This window comes from Streptopelia decaocto (genome assembly GCF_964273445.1).
Source record: "Streptopelia decaocto genome assembly, chromosome: 5".
Lineage (NCBI taxonomy): Eukaryota > Metazoa > Chordata > Aves > Columbiformes > Columbidae > Streptopelia > Streptopelia decaocto.
In genome coordinates, this window is record NC_138659.1 from 34096129 (window position 1) to 34113987 (window position 17859).

Genomic DNA, 17859 nt, shown 5'->3' on the forward strand with positions numbered 1-17859 from the left:
AGGAGCGAGTGAGATGTGGCAGGGGGTCAATACAAGTGACGAGTCTGCTGTGCTCGGTGTGTCACGATCAGGGACACCCGAGGAGCGGGTGAGATGTGGCAGGGGGTCATACAAGTGACGAGTCTGCTGTGCTCCGTGTGTCACGGGCAGGGAGGGATCCTCTGTGTGCCAAAGGACCAAAACCAAGTGTAACCGTGTCGAGAGCCTGACTTACAGGGCCTTCCCAACCCAGGGCTTTCTGAAGCTGCCATACACTTGTGGTGACTGTAAGCAGTGCTGCTAATTGTAGGGATACATTAATTAATCAGCAGGGAGATGGTGAAAGTGCATCAGCAAATGGGAGCAGCATCACGATCAAGCCCAAAAGATGGTACAATGTGTTTGTGTAGCCTTCCTGTTAGGATTTATTGCATTAAAAAATCAATTATTTCTTGTTTTTCTGCTCTCTTTCAGGTCCGCCTGTAAGTACCAAACCTCTATGGTTTTAGAAGCTGTTGACACAGACTTTGTGGGGCATGACCTAGCAGAGTCTCCTGTCTGTGCGGCCTGGTGCGGTAGCAGCCTTTGCAGTCCTGGTACCCTGGGATCTTCCGAATAGCAAGTACTTGGGGTGCTCAGGACCAGTATTGGGGTGGGATTGTTCCCGGGTGCATCGCGGCTTCTGAGGGTGAGGCAGAGGGAGCGCAGGATGAGGACACAGGGTGCAGATATTGGTGTGTTACCAGCTGTCCCCACATGCCCCGGGGAACTGGCTGTGTGTGCTCCACGTGCACTGGGTGCCACACACCGAACGGGACGTGCCTGTGAAAGAAGGAAAACCAGATCGCGAACACATGGCGGGAGCTGAGCTGCAGGGACTTGCTCCCTGCTACTCACCCCGGCTTCCTGAACTGTCGGGCCTTCAAGGATAGCTGCACAACTATCAATTTCAGAGGAAAAATTGTGTTGACAGCTTCCTTTTCAAATGTTAGCTAATGCAAAACCTCAGCGCAGGCGACTTAGGCTGCAGGAAAATAGCTAGGTTGTTGCAGAAGTTTTCTTACAGCTATTAAGAGACCCACAGTGAATCAGAAGAAGCAACACAAGGAATGAGGCCATATATTGACATCTCTCAGGATTATAAAGAAATGCTATATTGTCTCTAGCGCGGTCCTTCCAGAGGAAATGGTTTATATTCATTCACAATAGGGTAACTATAGTGGGTTTCTGTGAAGGAACATGAGAAGTTAAACATACGGTAGTCATCTTTTGTCTGTTCACGCAAAAATGTCTTAAACGGTTTGCAGATGACGTTCTGAGGAGAAGGAGTTGCTGCACAACCTATTTTCCCCTTTCATCAAGTTGAAATGTTATAGACTGAACTCCCGCAGATATACGAGCTCAGCCCAGTTTAATGACAACAATCTTCCAAAAAGTTGCACCTTCCAGGCCAAAAGGTCTGAAAGTGTTTTACAGCTGGAAGGCTGCTCCACGCAAGCCTGCAGTGATAGCTTATCCCAGGGGCTTTCGGGACTGGCCACTAAAGGGGATGTATTAATATTTCAGTGTTAGCTTTGGGTTGTTGGGAGGAGAGAACCGCTCCAGAGAGAGCTACAAGTGGTTTCCATCCAGGACTGTCCCGCCACGCCACCCTGGGCAGGAATGAGTCAACACTAAAGGGATGGGATGGGCACGAAATTGGTAGGGGTGTTGGCATTTCTATTACTGTAGTGAGAAATCAGAGAGAAATCCACAGGTCAACGGAGACGCCTCCTGGAGAGTGGTCTGCGCCTTCGCAGGGGGAGGAAGACGTGTGCTCCAGGCTTTCCCTGCAGCAATAGGGGTTAGAAACTTAATATCGTAACGAAAGACTGAAGCCTGGCAGAAACACTTGGGACCACCGCAGAAGTGCTGACAATATATGCTACCGTATCCCGGCTTATTGCGACCCCTGAACCTGTCTCCGCACACAGACTTTTGGGACGGGCCGTGAGGAGTTCTGCAGCCAATGGAAATAACACGAGGAAGTCGGGCAGACCGAGCGTCGTTAGCCAAAGTGGAATTTGTCTCGGGCTAACAGCACCCTCGTCTCATTCGGGACCTCTGGGGTTTCTGGTCGGCTGGCGAGCGAGACCAGCTCAGTCAGCACGAGCAGAAGTTCACTGCCTGGAGAGTCACGCAGAGTCCTACATGTCGCCATAGGAAATATTTCCCCCCCTCATATTTGTCGTGATTAAAACCGCATGGAAACTCAAGATTATGAGCAACAGACCTGGGCTGGCTGACACACACAATGTTCTGGATAGCAACCCCAAAGTGCCGATGACCCCGTGTTTCTCTCCTAGGCTTTTTCCCAGCTTACAAGACAGGGCATGCCGGGTGGCAGGGCTTGGCCCCTGGTGCCGACATTGGCGTGAGAGTGGGAATGGGCAGAAAGACTCACGAGAAACGCACTGAGCCCTGCTTGTAGTCTAGGACAGCCAGGAGAGAAGCCAGGGAAATGGATGAGCAACATCCCAGCAGCAAAAGGGGCCTTCACGCTCTTCTCTTGCCCAACAGATGCTCCCACCGCAAGCCTTGAAGTCAGCTGAGGCTTTGGTGAAGACAAGGGCAACCCGCAGTCATGCAAGAAATTTGGTGAGATTGGGACTAAAAGGGGCAAAGGAAGGAAGGAAATGATGAAATAGTGCAATAGTCCTGAAGTTCCCGGACTCTTTGGTCGTCTGGACCACATCCGAAGGAAAAGATCCTCTCATGGACATTTCTCTCCCATTTCTGAACGTGCAACATTTCTGTGGCAACTGCAGCAATTCCATACATGAAAAAATAATATTTAGCAGATGGAAACTAAGGGAGAAAGTCAGAGGCCTGTAATTAGCTCGTTCTGCATGGACACGCAGATACCTTCAGAGCCCGTGTGCAGAGCTGTGGGTAGAACCACACGAGAGGAGAGAAACCTTCGCAAACAGGAGATGGAGACCGAAGGGATCAGAGCTGGTGGTCAAGGGGCTGCGGAGAGGTTTTTAACCATTCTGTTTCCTAAACCTTTATATGTGGTTTCGTCTCTTTATCAAGCCCTCCCATTGGAGTTTGAAGCTAACTTTCGCCATGTCTGTGTATTTTGTTTCGGAGCCTTACAGTAAGACCAGGGCTCCCGGTAAACACCTAATGATTTGTTGTAGTTGTTGTCTCATGCCCTCTGTCTGGCAGTACCTTTGTCAGCAGGTCTCCAGGCTTTGTAAGCTAGAGTGATCTCGCACAGCAAACTCCATGGGGAATAGCATGCTGCAAACAGGCTGTGGCTGCTAACAGAGCAGGGACACGGGAGCTTTGCAGGACCCAGCTTAAGAGGAACACAATCCCCAGGATTGTGGACACGCGCTGCTTTTGAAGATGCCTGTGTCAGCTTGAGGGTCTGCTTGCACGGGCACGGCGTGCAGTGCTTGTCCTTGCGGCCGGGGCTTGCTGCTTGCAGCGGGATTGGAAAGGCCCAAGCCACTCCGGGAGAAATGCAGAAGTCCGTAATAACAGTGTTTGCATCTGAGGCAGATAGTCATGAGTGAGGAAGGAATGTGGATTTTAGGGTTTGCCGTGGACGAGCGATTTAAGGTCCTTTCCTTATAAACATCTGGCATCTATTTGCTGCCCTCCTGGGAGCTCCCCCTTCGCCGTTCCTGCTTGGAGGGCTGTAACGCCGCGCTCTCACGTGCCGGACGCAGTGCCGTCATGTACAGCAGGTCCTCAGCGGAGACCAGCGCCGCTCAGCCTCCGCCTGGGCTCTCCCTGCTCGGGCACCGGCTGCGGCAGAGCCAGGAGAAACAGAACCGGCCTGTAGCTCACTCTGAGGGAGCTCAGCGCTGGAGGAAAGCAGCATTTAGGGGACTAAAAGCACAGGAAAACTCAGCATTCCCCAGCAGCCACAGAGTAATCCCAGGGCACGGTGCTGACACCAGGAGTTTTGCTCACTGCCAGCACATAGAGATAGGCAAATATTAGCAGGACTGAGAACCCGCCTAAAACCCTACAGGAAAGCGGTTTCCCATTACGCATCATCTACGAAATTTAAAATCAAGCAGCGGTTCGGCGTTTCATCCATCTGCAAGGGATGCTTTTGCAAAGCGGATATTGCTTTCAACTTACCAAAACTGCATGGGAAGGGATGACCCCGGTCGCGAGCAGCCCCTCAGCCCTGCAGAGCGAGGCAGCTGCGTTCTCACCAGGTGACGGTTCGATCCCGGCAAGCAATGTCTGAGTTCGGGATGCACAGCCAAAGGATCCTCTGTGTACACCTGGCAAAACAGATTCCCTTTTGAGATCTCAGACTGCGTTCACGTGCACGGGGACTGAACATGTGGGAAGGCACAAAGAGGGAGCACCTGTGGGGCTGGTGCCTCCAGCCACAGAAACCAGGGAGCTGGGCTTTGCCTGCAGATGCCGGCACACACAGGCAGAGACACTCTGTTTTACATATGGAAACCCCAAACGTGGCTAGAAACAGAACCAAGAGATTATTACCACATCATTTTTGCAAAATACAGAGCAAAAGCTACATGGCTGCTGAGGACATAATCATTCAGATCCTTTACTAATCAGCTGCTATCTTCCAAATCTGCACAGCCTCCAGTTTTGGTGAGCAGGGATGCAGAGGCTTTTATTTTTCAATTTTTATTGCATAGTTCAATTTAACTGTAAGAGGTAGAAAACCGACTTCTAGGCAAGCGGCTGAAGAAAACTGCCACTGGTCTCGTGTTCGTGTGTTTCCGAGGCTCAGTTCGGTGTCACCTGAGCCAAAGCTGTTCCCCGAGCCGCTCTCAGGATGGTTCACGCCCTGACAATGCGCTGGGAAGGATCTGGCGGGGTAGAGGACACTGAGCGCAGCTGCTCGTATGTCTTCTTCCAGACATGCTTTTTCCTGTGTCAGCTTGTTTTCCCACATTTTTCTCTCACTTCTGGACAGGACCGTATTTTCAAGGCTAAGAAAATCCTGTTTTAAAGTGATAACTCTATAAATAAATAGCTAACACCCAGATGACTTCAGTAAAGAAAGAGAAAAATGTGACAGTTGGCTACTGCAGGAAGCCAGTTCCCAGGACCCAGGGTTTATGAAGTGTTGGAAATTGGGATTATATTTTGTTAGACTGCAAACTCTTGCCCTTCTTTTGCTGCCTAAACCTCCACATGACACTTCTGTTACGAGATGTGTTGGTTTGTCACATGCACAAGCAAACTGGTGGCTTAAGCGTGTGCTTAAGGACAGGCCTGGGCACAGGCAAACACCAGCTTGCCCTCTCCATCTCCCAAAACCCCCGAACGCTCTCACCACAGCGCGAAGCCATGTCTGTGGCACAGCTCGTTTGTGCTGTTTATAACCTTACTTTTGGATGGTTTCCAATTGCCTCTGATTTTGCCTTAATTACCAGGGAGACAAAGGTGCGATGGGGATCCCTGGGCGCCCGGTAAGTCGAAACCTCTTCCTTGTGCCTTGTCCTCCCTATTCTCTTCCAACTCCCAAGATTTTAAGGGGGGGCTTTCAGGATGAACCTTCACAGGTTCACCCTGAGCAAAGCCTGAGCCCCGCGCCTGAGAGGTTGTGGCAGGGTGGCCCTGCAAACCATGCTGGGGGGGTGTTTCCATCCTTTGTGCCGTATTGCTCAGACCCTCTGCTGGTTCAGCATCCTCCTGGTGCCCCCTCGTGCGCTGGCTGGGCTTGCTAGCTGTGGGCTTGCTAACACACACCCTTCAGCTGCCCTTTCCAAATAACCTGCCCCGAACAAGGCGGGGGCATCCCTGCCTGCCTGAGTGCTGTATTTCAAAGCTGCTCTTTGCTCAGACAGCCCAGGGTGAGGATAGGGAAGCGGGTTGGGGTGGGAGCTGAGGCCACCCTACTCATGCCAGCCCCGTAGCCAGGGTTTTGGGGCAGGGGAGTGTGCCCTTGCTGCTGACGCCTGTGTTTGTCTCTCTCTCTCTTTCTCCCCCCTTGCACCCTCTTGCATGTGGCTGTGACGGCTGCCACTGACCCAGGGACTAAAAGGGCAACCTGGAGAGAAGGTGAGTCTGCTCCTCGCCGCATCTCCGCCTGCTCTCCTTCAGGGCCGGCCGAGCCGCAGGTCACGGTCGCGGCTGCTGCGGCCAGCTTTGAGCTTCCACCTCCCTGGGCTGCCCCCTCTCTTTCCCAGTGCAAGTTTATCTCCTGAATTCTTTCCAGGCCACTCAGCCTCCTAAGATGCTGTTTCTGGACAATTTACTAACAGCGTAAGAGCCATCGGGGCACACGCAGGGCTCCCCTCAAGGTTTCCTGGGTATTAACTGTTCAGTTTCTTACCCGCCAGCAGCTCCACTTGCCCTAAGCCACCCTCAGTTGCCCCCACATCCCACGTTAGCCTGGTCCCTGGTGCAAACCAGAGCAAAGAAGAGAATGGCATGGCACACTCCTATTTCTGACATGCTGGGACCTCTTCCTCCTAAGGAAAACTGGTATGGTTTAAGTGCGTGAGAGACCATCTCCCAAACTGTTTGCCATGCCACATATGGGTGTTTTGTCCCTCCAAAGAAGTGGTGGCTTGCAAAGCATCCTACGGCTGACCCCCATGCTTTGAAGTGTTTGACACTTTGGCGTTAGTGTATTTTCCCCAGAGCTGTGAGGATCTCCCACCCACATGAACAGCAGGGTGGAGGTGTAGGGGTGTAAAATAACTGAATAATGGTGTGTAGAAATAGGTAAGCGATGAATATTCACCTGACGGGGGGACTGTCCGCGCAGGGCACTGCTGTACCGAGTCCATTCGCTCCTATTCATAGGAGACAGAAAAGCAGCAAGGAAGGGCAAGGTAGAACAGAGATTGCTCCTTCCTTGCTTTCAAGCTTCTGCTTGCTCATTGGAGCCAACCAACATTACCTAAGAGACCAAGATTTCAGTGCCTGAAGCCATCCTGCTTTTTCTCTGTGCGTCCTTGCATATTTCGCTGGCCAAAGCTTTCAACGTGAAAGGACAGCAGATAGATACAAACAAACAAGGGAAAAGTCACTTGTAATCGCCCTCTGTGGCAGTCCGGGTCCTTGGCAGGCCGCGGCTTTGTTCTGCAGAGAGCTCTGCTTGCTCACAGGCTGCTCAGTTCATCGGATGCTCCATCCCGAGGCTTCCCAGCCCTGGGCACTTCTCGAGCTGCCTCCCGGGCATACACCGTGTTTTGCAGAGCCCGGGACGTGTCCTGCCCGTGGCACGTCGTGGGTGGCTGGGGCTGGACAGGCAGCTGTTTTCATCCACATCCCAAGTGTGCTTGAGAAGCACACAGTGAGGCGTTTCTGGAGGCACCCGGCGAGCTGCCTGCAGCTCCCGTGTCGCTGGAGCCCAGCACGTCCCTCCTTCTGTCCTTTTTTGTGCGGGACTCACTCCTCATGGGCTCGCAGGAAGTAAACAGCATGGGTTTCAGGCCATCTTTCACGCTTGTAATGGGGCAGAACTTCTGTTTTGCCAGAAAGTGTTTTATGTGTTTATAGTATTCCTTGCTGTGCAGCTTCCATTTTTTGGCACGTCTGATCAGCTCCAAATGACATCTCTTGTCCCAGACCGCAGGGCGAGAGCTGGGGGAGGCTGGAATGGCAGCTGCCCCGTGAGCCCTGAAGGTTTCACACCTTGACCCTGCTCATTCAACCCCGTTCTTGGCGGAAATGTGATTTTCTTTGCATTTTCCTCTCCCCCTCTCTCACCCTTTCCCTCTCCCCGTCCCTCCGCAGGGAGCTCCAGGAGCAGCGGGCATGTCTGTCATCGGGCCCCGCGGTCCACCCGTAAGTGCCTTTTCTCTCTATTTTTGACTGATGCAGGATGTGGGCAAGAAACAGGGCAAGAATTAGGAGGGGCAGTAAGGCATCAGCTGGAGACAGCAAAAAACCCTGTATAATGCGGTTCCTATGCTGAGCCAGGCTTGATTTTATACTGCTGTTATATACTATATATAATGAAATTACAGCTCATGCTCCAGAAGGAATGTGGAAGCCTTCTCTTGCAAGGAAATCATAATCCTGTATTTAAAATGAAGAAGCAGATTTCTTTCTTGCAACAGGGCTGCTATTGCTTTTGGAGAAAATACACCCTTTGCCAGGCTGATCTCAGCCTTTGGTTTCATTAGCAGAGGACAAAACCCCCTAATTTCGCAGACGAGCAGCGTCAGAGCTAAGCTGGCAACTGGGGAACTCACAAAGATGGGCAGTTCGAAGTTGTTCAGAGGTGCTCGTCAGCTATCCAAAATCTCAGAAACTTTCCGACGGCACTGTTGCTGCTGACTGGGGAGCCCAGGAAAGCGTAGGCAGGATTTTGCACCCTCTTGCAGCACAAGTGTCCCTGCAACGTGCCACAATTCAGCCAGATAAAGCTTTTTACAAGGACAGGGCCATAAAAAAAGACCAACATGAAGGGCTGGAGCACCTTTGTGCCCTAAATGCTGGATGTTTCGTGCACTGCGGTTCAGCCATCGAGCGTCTGCTTTTGTGCAGATGCAGGCGGTGCAGCCCCGCGGTCCAGCCCCGCGCAGCCCGCACCGGAGATTGCCATGAAAGAGACGTGGAGACGCGACCTTCCCCCTTCCAGCAGGCACTTCCAGTTCTGATTAACCTGTGGAGAGCACCGTCCTTGACCTGCAGAGAGGATGGGCCGCCAGCAACTTTTGTTTCACAGCGGAGGTCAAGTGAGAGAGACCCGGGCAGTGCAAACACTTGGCTACATCTGGCTTTCCAATTAACTTTCCAAAAGCCCCATGATAAGTGTTTCTAATAAGAAACAGCTTTGGCAGTTCCCAGGCCCACCTGCCTTCTCAAACTCGGTTTGAGAAGCTACAGAACCGAAACCCAGGGTGCAAATGGGTCTCTGCAAGTTTTTTACACCCAGCAGACAGTCCCTGGACGCGTGGAAGGGCTGGCAGGTCTCTCCATGACAAGCTCTCTGAGAGGCCACCCCGCTCCACACGCAGCACAGTGTAAACGCCCTATTACTTGTGCTATTTCTCCCAAGCTGTAGCTCTCAGCCTTCTAGATAGTGTGGTTATGGTAACTGGAGAGAAAAGCCATCAGTCCCTGTTACTGTAGGTCCTACAAACAGAGACAGGCACCACTGTTTTCCTGAAGGACACATGCCTGGTCTGCAGGGCAGTTTTTAACATCTGTGTTGATGCTACTGCTGCGCCTCATCGCCTCTGCTGCTGCTTGGGAAAGTGCAGAACACGTCGCCTCTGTGAAGCAGCAGAAAACCTAGATGGCAAATTATATTTAAAACGGGCTTTTGCCCACCCCAGTCAAAAGCCCAAGGTGCCAGCACCGGCACAGCTCCACGCTTCCGCCCCAAAGCCGGCTGTGGGCATGATCCAGCTTCCCGGGGAGCTGGTGATGGGTCAGAAGGATGGCTGAGCACCAAAGACAAACACGGAAAGCCCGGCCAAGGGGCCGCTCGGAAAGACGTGGGATGACAAATAGTTTCCAGATTTGTGTTTGGAGGTTAAAGTTTTTGCTAGAGCTCAGAGCTGCTTAACTTTTGGCCGGAGAGGGACAGCGCGCCGATAGTGGCAGAAACAGACGGTCTCCATGATTTGGCAGCTCCCGGGATTACATACTGCATACAATCAACATTTTAAAAAGAAGACAAGGAAAACCAGCCACCCAACAAAAACAGTCTGTTGGAACCGCTCGCTGCTGAACTGTTGTTTTGGCCCAGTACCATGCAAATCACTGCCGTCCTCCAAGGAGAAAGCAGCAACAGTCTGTAGTCTACAGAGGAAGCCGAATTGCACAATTTCCAGGTTTTCTCCCTAATTCTTTTTTTAGCACTTCTTGTCCTGGGAGGTATCCAGCAGGGAACCTAAATTAATGAATTGTGGCTAGGCTCCTCTTGAGTCTTGCCTTTTCAGAAACCAGCGGCGGACAGATCCTTTAACTTACAGCCTGTCTCCCCTCCTGGTCACTGGCCAACGGGACCAGGTGGTTTTATATGTATTTGCAAAGTGAAGCTGACCAAGTTCAGCTCTGCAGCACTGAAAAGAAACAGTGCAAACGGGATAAGGTCCTGCTAGAATTGTGTATAAAAACACAACTGTTCAGCACAACACGAGGCATCTTGTGCTGGGAGCGTCCCTCGGACTCTGCAAAGAGGTTATTTGGCCCCGTCCTCCGAAGGGGCCAAACTGCATCGAGTGTCTCTGCAGATGGAGGGAGCCTGGAGGAGATGGAACCTGAAGGTGAAGGTTTTCCCACGGGGTTATCCTCAGCCTCGCAGGGCAGCGTGCCCGTCCCCTCCTTCCCTGCCCCCAGCACCACTCAGGATCGCTCCACCCACATGCATTTCCTTTCAGAAGCGAACCTTTATTCCTACCCAGCTCTTTCCTAGGAAGCCCTGGTGGGACTCAAACAGTCCGCTCATGGTATCTCAAATTGCTTAAGAAGGCTTTTTCTTCCCCAAAACCAAGCACGAGAACATGTAAGAAACCTGGGCTTTTTGGCAGTGCGGCTTGGCTTTCGGGGGAGATGCCGCAGCGGCCACTCGGCGTGCGTGGTACAGGATTTACCTCATCCTGCCGCTTCCATCGACATGGGTGTGCTCCCGGATCTGTTGCAGTCTGGTCCGTATTGCTTCCTGACTTGGCTCACACATTCTTTTTGGGAAACCAATATTAAAAAATCCCTAAATAAAGCGGTATCTTTACTGGATACCTACAAATCTAGGGTAACTGCGACCTGGGATGTCGCAGGTCCCAGAAGATGAAGAACCATGACAAGTAAACAGCCAAGAGCATTTATTTCTTTGTGTTTTTAAGCGAGTGATGAAGAAACTGCCAAGCACAGCCCAAGCCAGTGGTTGCTGTACCCATCCCAAACTGGTAGCCAGTGCTGGCCAGCCAGAAAGAGGTGGGGAAAGGACGTGGTGCTCATGTTCCTCTCATCACGCTGCCTCGCTCTCCTTCTTCTCTTGGGTTTCAGAGGAAACAAAAAACAAAAAGAAGAAAAATCATCTATTTTCCAGAATTATTTGTGAAGGAAAAGTGATGCACTGGGACATGAGGTTAGGGGAGGGGGGGAGGGATGGCTATATTTAAACACTGGTGACCTGCAAGGTTTGTCTTGCACAGAGCAGCACCCTGCATTAAACGCCTCTGGTTTATGGCAGCAAGAGCTGCCATAAAATGAGCTCAGCCTCTGGAACATACTCCAAAAGCCCAGTCTATGGGCTAGGGACACCATTTAATTAATGCAGAAACTTGAAGGGAACTCCGCTCAGTCCAAACTGGACTCGCTCCAGGATTTCTTGGCCCTGTACAAACTGGAGTGGGGATGAGAGGTTTCCCCTCCTCCCCAGGACGCTTCCCCATGGAGGGGAGCGGGGTCTCGGGCAGCCCTTCAGCAGGTGGGGTAGCGGGCAGGGGCTGCAGGAAAGGGTGCACATGGAGGGCTCGGGCAGCCAAAATCCGCTTCAGTTCCTCTGAACCATCTGTTCCTTCTATCCCAGGGACAGCCTGGAACGAGAGGTTTTCCTGGATTCCCGGTGAGTGTAACTCTTAATTTACGAGGTACGGGTGAGCAATATTACTAGGAAGTATTGTTAGTGCTCACTGTATCTCATCATTTCTGTCTGAAACCCAGGACCTGATCTGATATCACTGGAAATGGAATTTTTTCTTAATTTGCTTTTCTTTTTTATCTTTTAAGTGATACTTAGGGAGAAAACAAAACAAAAACCCCACACAACACCAAAAGGAAATTAATTTTTTTAAAAAGTGTTAAAATAACATAGCTGAAGCCAGATCTGTTCAGTAAAAGGAAACCAAACTAAGAAATACCCCCAAACAAAGAAAATAAACCTTGGGCAGGGGAAATTCCAACCTCAACTGAGCTTTCAGGTGATACTGCAATAGCAGTAAGTGCCTGTGATCCACACGGGGCCCTGCTGGGCTCAACCCCTTGGTCACACCAAGGTGCAAGGACAAGAAGCACGGGGGCGGGAATTCTTCTCCAGCACCGTTACAGGTGCCGAGGGAGCAGCAAAGCCCAGCAGAGGACAAAGCCGCCTGAGCAGGCTCTGCAGCTCCGAGCCGCCCCTGGGCTGGGGAGAAGCAGATCTCTCCTCTGCCGCTGTGGCCTTTGGCTTTGGAGGGAGCAGAACGCAACCCAGCGCGGCTCAGGAGCAAAGGCGGCTGGGACGGCGCTCTGCGGAGCCCGCTTCTCATCAAACGGTACCTTCGAAGCGCTGCTGAGCCGGGTGTCACCTCTTCCCTGGGCACTTTAATTGTTCTGCCGTTTGCAAAAATTCCCCTTCCCCCGGAGGTGGGTGTCTTTTTAATCAAAGTCTTGAGAAAACTCCTAATTTTCAACTAGTTTACAGGATGGTGCGAAATTTAAAACACTGAGGGTTTTTCGCAAATTGCCCACGAATCCCTCTTGCCTTTTCTTCCCTTCTGGTGTCCAGTGCTTCTGCTGATGGACAGACAGCGTGGTGAAAGCATTTCTCACCATTTATCCTTTTTTGCATTTCAGGGCCCTATTGGCTTGGACGGTAAACCGGTAAGCAAACAGCTCCTCTGAAGCCTTTTTGTGCTGCCAGCCTGCCTGTTACAGAGTGTGTTTGGAAGAGGATTATTTCGCAATGTTAGGCACATGCATGGATTAAAAGAAAATTAGAAGGCTGGCCGGCAGGAGGATGCCGCGGATGCCTTGGGGCAGTTGCAAGAGTCAGGAGATTAGGGAAGGCAGAGGCTGCTTCCTTTCTCGGCAAATCTATACAGCAGCACCTCAGGAGCGCAACAGCCTGGGTGCTGCAGGAAAGCCCTGCGGGCGCTCCCACCCCGACAGACAGACAGAGCAGGTCCTCCGGGCACCGGCCCTCTGCCTCGGACAGACAACCCTTCCAAGTCCACCCTGCAGCTCCTTTCTCTTTGCTGCTGTGCTGTGAAGAGTTGCAGTAGAAGAGGAAAGGACTCCAAAGACCTCCATGCTGTCCATAGAGCCTCCTTATAATCAGCGTTGTATTAGAGACCTCGGTTCTTCTCATCCAAACCGCTTCCCTCTGAACCCAACTAACGCGAAGCCTGTAGCTCCGGGCAGGCCCTCAGCCCCATATTCACCCCCAGAGCTTTGTTCTTGGCGTTTTGGGTAGCAGGGAGCGGTGTCCTGCAGGCGTGTGAGCAAAGCTCCACATGCGCTGTGTTGCAACTGCGTTGACAAGATGTACTTAACCACGGGCACCTCCCAGGGTTAAGAGAACATCCTCTAGACAGTGCAGTGGCCGAAGCTGGTGCATGTTTCTTTTCTTTTGCAGGGTCATCCTGGACAGAAGGGAGAGATGGTAAAGAAAATATACGTGTGTCTGTGGGTGACGGGTGGGTTTGAAATGACGTTGCCTCTCAGCTGGAAACGAGCTCCTAGGCAGGGCAGTGACCTTGGTTCAGCTAACGCACAGGCTGTGTCCCTAATTCTGTAAGCACATAATAACAGTGCTGGGATACACGTCTGTAATTTTTACATTATGGCTATCAGATTAATCATGTGACAACAGCAACTGTCTAGTTACGCACGGGATGTGTTTTTCGTGCAGTTAGCAATTACGTTCTTTAAATATACTCTGGGAGCTGACATTTTTTGTGGTTGGCCTCAGAGTAGAAGTAAAATTTGATGGAAAGATTTCTGAAAGCCCATCTGGCAGCTTTCAACTTATCTAACAACAACAAAACGCCCATATTATTCATATTAAATGTCTGTCGAAGCTCTGTTTCATATGTGTGTTGCGCTTAAATGCTTTTGGTTGAAAACGATAAACTCAGGGCATGCTTCATGGGAACCCAATCGCAGCCTTGTCCCTCTTGCCATCTCTCCTCGTGATGCAATGGCCCACGTGAGCACACCGAGCTGGCGGCTCTGCAGTTACCTTCGCCTGCTCAAACGCTGAACGTTTTCCTCTGCGAGCCCTGCTCTCCTGAGCCCGAGTGCTGGTGTCACCCTCTGGCGAGCACATGTTGAAGGTCCCCTCCCCGCTCTCAGGGAGGGGTGAGCCGACACCCCCCATTGCGCAACCCCAGCCCAGGCAGTTGCAGCTCAGGCTTCAGCCCTGGCTGCTGCTGGTTCCGTCCCAGCGCGCCGTCCAGCCAGACGTGCTGCCAGCCGAGGTCCTGGGAACAATGAGGGGGTGTTTTCCTGATGATTTTTCCCCTCTCCTTTCAATAATTCTCCCCTGCGGCGCAGCCAGAACATGTGTGCGTTTTCACTCCTCCGGAGTAACAAAGGGAACCCAGATCTCTCTTGGGAACTTTTCCCCACAATTGTTTTTAAAAGCTGAGTTTCCACCTACCCCATACGCTGAGAGTTTTTGTCTTCTTGTCACTGTAAACGGGAATCCATCTCACATTCACGACAATGTGTTTCTTTAAAGGGTGCCGCAGGTCCCAGGGGACAACCTGTAAGTATCGCACCTCTTGCAATCACACCTCCCCCTTAGCGCTTTCCCCTTACGTGCACTGAACCCCTTAATTTACTGAGGACTTGTTGTTTTCACTTTTATAGGGACCCCCAGGACAAAAAGGAGAAAAGGTAATTTTTATGGGAGACGTGTTGAAAAGCAAATGTTAAAAAGTAAGCAGGGAAGGGGTTCGGTGGCCTTGGTGCTGCTCGGTCTGGCTGAGAAGTACAGTGAGCGCAGAAGACTGTGGGGACAGCGGACAGGAGGCACGCTGCTTGTCGGGTGCAGATCGGCATAGCTGCACTGGATTCAATACAACCACAGCGATTTACGTGCTCTGGATCTGACCGTGTGTGTCTATTCTGGTCTCCTCTGTTTGTGGTTTAACCTCTTTCCTTTTAATCCCTTTCTTTCACAGGGTCAGTGTGCAGAGTACCCGCACAGGGTAAGTCATTAGCGTTATTATCGTCTGTCCCGTGCCTTCCTGCATGTTAATCCTCCTTGGTTTGAATGGCTTTTTGTTGGGAATATAGATGGTTTCATTAACGAGATGCGTCACTGGGGCCCCGAGGGCAGCGCTTGGCTGATTGATGCGTTTTGTAGAAAAGCGGCAGATAAGGTTTTCCAGGAGGGATGTTGGTTCTCCGGTGTTCCTGCCCACTGGGGCTGACCCCCGGCTCAGTGCTGTCCATCCTGTGCTCTGTGCCGGAGCGTGGTGGCTCTGTGTCCTCACCCCAAAACTCAGGGAAACCTGGGGCTTCTGGAGGAGGAGACGTCGCCCCCTCACACCTCGTGCTGCTGCACCAGCTCTGTCCGGCTCCCGCAACCTCCGCTGCAGTGGCGTGGACAGAAGCACAGGGTTTGCAGACCTTGGGGAAGCTCTTGTCATCGTTTCTCCCTGTCCTCGTGCTGGCCTCAGCCCTGTACAGAGACAAGGGCAAGGGTGGCGCTCCCTGCCTGGAAGCGACCCTGACCGCCCCGGCCACAGTGCTCTGGCTGGTCCCCGGTGAACCGGTCCCCACGCCGGTCCCTCAGCCTGGTGGGCTTTCTGCCCGCACAGAGGCAGAGAGGGAGGGCTGACGCCAGCGTCTGTCTAATGAAAGCCAGGATGTTGCCTCTTCAACCTGGCCTGGCTGGCATGTGCCGCAGCCAAGAGACGAGAGAGTACATCATGGGGTTTGAGGGGATTACAGGGGTAAGATTTAACTGGCTCTAAAAACAGCCGGAGTGCTGAAAATCCACTGGAAATGTGTTGGAACAACATCATATGAAGTGGCTGGAATTTGCAATCTGGATGTGGAGGGAGATGGGCTTAAGGGCTTTATTTTTGATGGGCCTTTGGGCAATTATCTGGGCTCTGGTCCCTGGCCCCAAGGCAGCGGGACCCAGGATGCTCCCTGGGGCAGGGTTAGGGGAGAGAGCTGGGCTGGCAACAAGGGAGAAGGGGCCACGGGTATGTGCCAGCCCCCATACAATAACAGCTGGTCAGCTGTGTTTATTTAAGCGAGCCGGATCACTAGATTGTTATGTTAAAAAGAAGCTAACAACAATGTCCACCCGAGAGGTGTCCTGGGATCCTGTTACAGCCTTGGCTCCGACTGTCCTCAGTGCTCAAGGTGAAAAGCAGCGGCAGGATCCACAGCAACGCTGGCACACGGAGATGCAGGTTGTGTGTGCCGGCAGCAGCCGGGGCTCAGGCCCGGGGCACAGGCGGCTGGTTTGGTGGCTCGGGGCTGTAGGCACCCCAGGGTGACAAGCCAGAGGGCTGTGACAGCAAACAAAGGGCGGGTGCAAAGCCCCACATCCCAGCAAAGCCTGGTGATGTTTCCTTGGGTCTCAGGGAGGTGCTTCTGGTCTCAGGAGGCAGCAAGCTCAGCATTTTGTATAAAGCCCATGAGTTGTTCCAAGGCAGAGATGCTCACAGGAAGGGTGGCTGTTAGCAACTCAAGCGTGGGCTGTCACAGGCACAAATCAGCCAACAGAGGGGCAGTTCCCTCTCTTCCTTCCCCAAATGAGAATTAGGATGAGCCTTGTTGTACAAATGCTATACATTTGACTGAATTGCAATTGTTCTTGCTTTACTGGTTGACAAGGTCCTTTGTCAGATGGTCTGGGGGAGGAAATGAAAACCAGCATCCTGAAAATGCAGAGATGTTGTTTCAGTTTTGTTTCACCTGTTTTCTTAGGAAGGAAGTGTGAGGTTAGGACATACGCCTTGGCTCCTCTTGTAGTTGCCTATTTATTTTTCCTGCATGGCGTGCAGTGCTGTGAGGGCCAGGGCCAGGCATGGGCTGCCCGTTTGGTACGGGCTGGCCCTTGGAGCTGCTCCTGAACGCTGTTTAGCTCCGGGAGAGGGGGACCAGCCACACTCCGCCTGCTCTCAGAGATGCTGCGTGTCTAACTGTGACCCCGTTTGTGTCGTGTGTCTTCGCTGTCCCCTAGGAATACCTAAGTACCACCCTTGCAGCCCTGCGCTCTAACCAGATCCTCACACTAAAGGTTTGTGGGTACCGGTCTGAGGGGACCCAGTTCTGATGCAAAGGCATGAGGATGCGGATCCAATATTGCACTGCTGAAAATACCTTGCCATGGGGACACAGAGGGGACAGGGCAAGAGCCAGGTGGAAGAGCTTCAGGTTTCTTCTCTAACCTCTCCCACTTGCACCTGAATCCATTGCTGGGTTCTTGTTTCTCCTCTGTTTTCAGGACTTCTTCCCTCCATTTCCCTCCTTATCCTTTCCAGCATCCTTCCTCTGCTTTCCTGTGAGTTGCATAATATTTCAGAGACGCTTCAGGGGCTGAGGAGCCAGATGTTCCAGCAGCGCTGCTGTCGTCGTGACAGCCTGCGGCTGTCTGGGTCGGCGTGTTCGAAAGCAACCGCCTGATCACGGGGCGGCGAGGCTGCAATATTGGGCTGCCACTTCACTTTGCAGCAGGACTGGGTCCTTGCTTCCCCCGCGAGCACAAAGAGCGGCGTTTGAAGGGATGGAAGCGCGCTGCTTCGATGCGCACGGTTACCGCGGGGGGACCTCTGGGCACACCTCTCAGCTCACACAGGGGAACACCGCACGCGGGGGGACGTTTTGTGTTTGAGCACAGAAAGCTGCTCTCTCCCCTCCCCGTGCGTTCAAGAGCAGCCTCAGTGCAGACTGATAGGAGCAGGAAAGCGGGTCAGGCAGAGGAGCGTTCCCGGGCTGGAGCCGCGCGGTGGGTGCCAGGCGGGCAGCAGCAGGCGTGCAAGTGGAAACTGGATACAGCAGAAGGATGAACAAATGCTCCCGAGCTTTAGTGCATTTGATTTCTCTGTGTCCGGGTCAGCTTTGTGCCCTAGGGCAGCGTTCCTGGCTATAAGCAGTCAGTGGCTGTTACCGTTAGGAAAGCGAAGCGCAGGCTCCCCAGACAATACCCTGCCCAGGGCTCACATGCACCAAGCCCTAAGCCTTCTCCCGTGGCCA

General features: G+C 52.4%; 1 protein-coding gene across 8 annotated transcripts in view; it reads left to right on the plus strand.

Moving 5' to 3' along the window:
* The first annotated feature begins 5405 nt into the window (after positions 1 to 5405).
* COL13A1 (collagen type XIII alpha 1 chain) overlaps positions 5406 to 17859 on the plus strand; it is a 50049-nt gene continuing 37595 nt past the window's right edge. For 7 of the 8 annotated variants that reach the window (XM_082052682.1, XM_082052686.1, XM_082052681.1 and 4 more), the window contains exons 1-9: positions 5406 to 5435; positions 7714 to 7764; positions 11465 to 11500; positions 12490 to 12516; positions 13271 to 13297; positions 14378 to 14404; positions 14509 to 14535; positions 14823 to 14849; positions 16847 to 16903. In XM_082052682.1, the coding sequence (XP_081908808.1) occupies positions 5415 to 5435; positions 7714 to 7764; positions 11465 to 11500; positions 12490 to 12516; positions 13271 to 13297; positions 14378 to 14404; positions 14509 to 14535; positions 14823 to 14849; positions 16847 to 16903 (300 nt within the window). In that variant the 5' untranslated portion in view covers positions 5406 to 5414. The remainder of the gene's footprint in view (positions 5436 to 7713; positions 7765 to 11464; positions 11501 to 12489; positions 12517 to 13270; positions 13298 to 14377; positions 14405 to 14508; positions 14536 to 14822; positions 14850 to 16846; positions 16904 to 17859) is intronic. The other variant, XM_082052684.1, reaches the window with a different exon arrangement.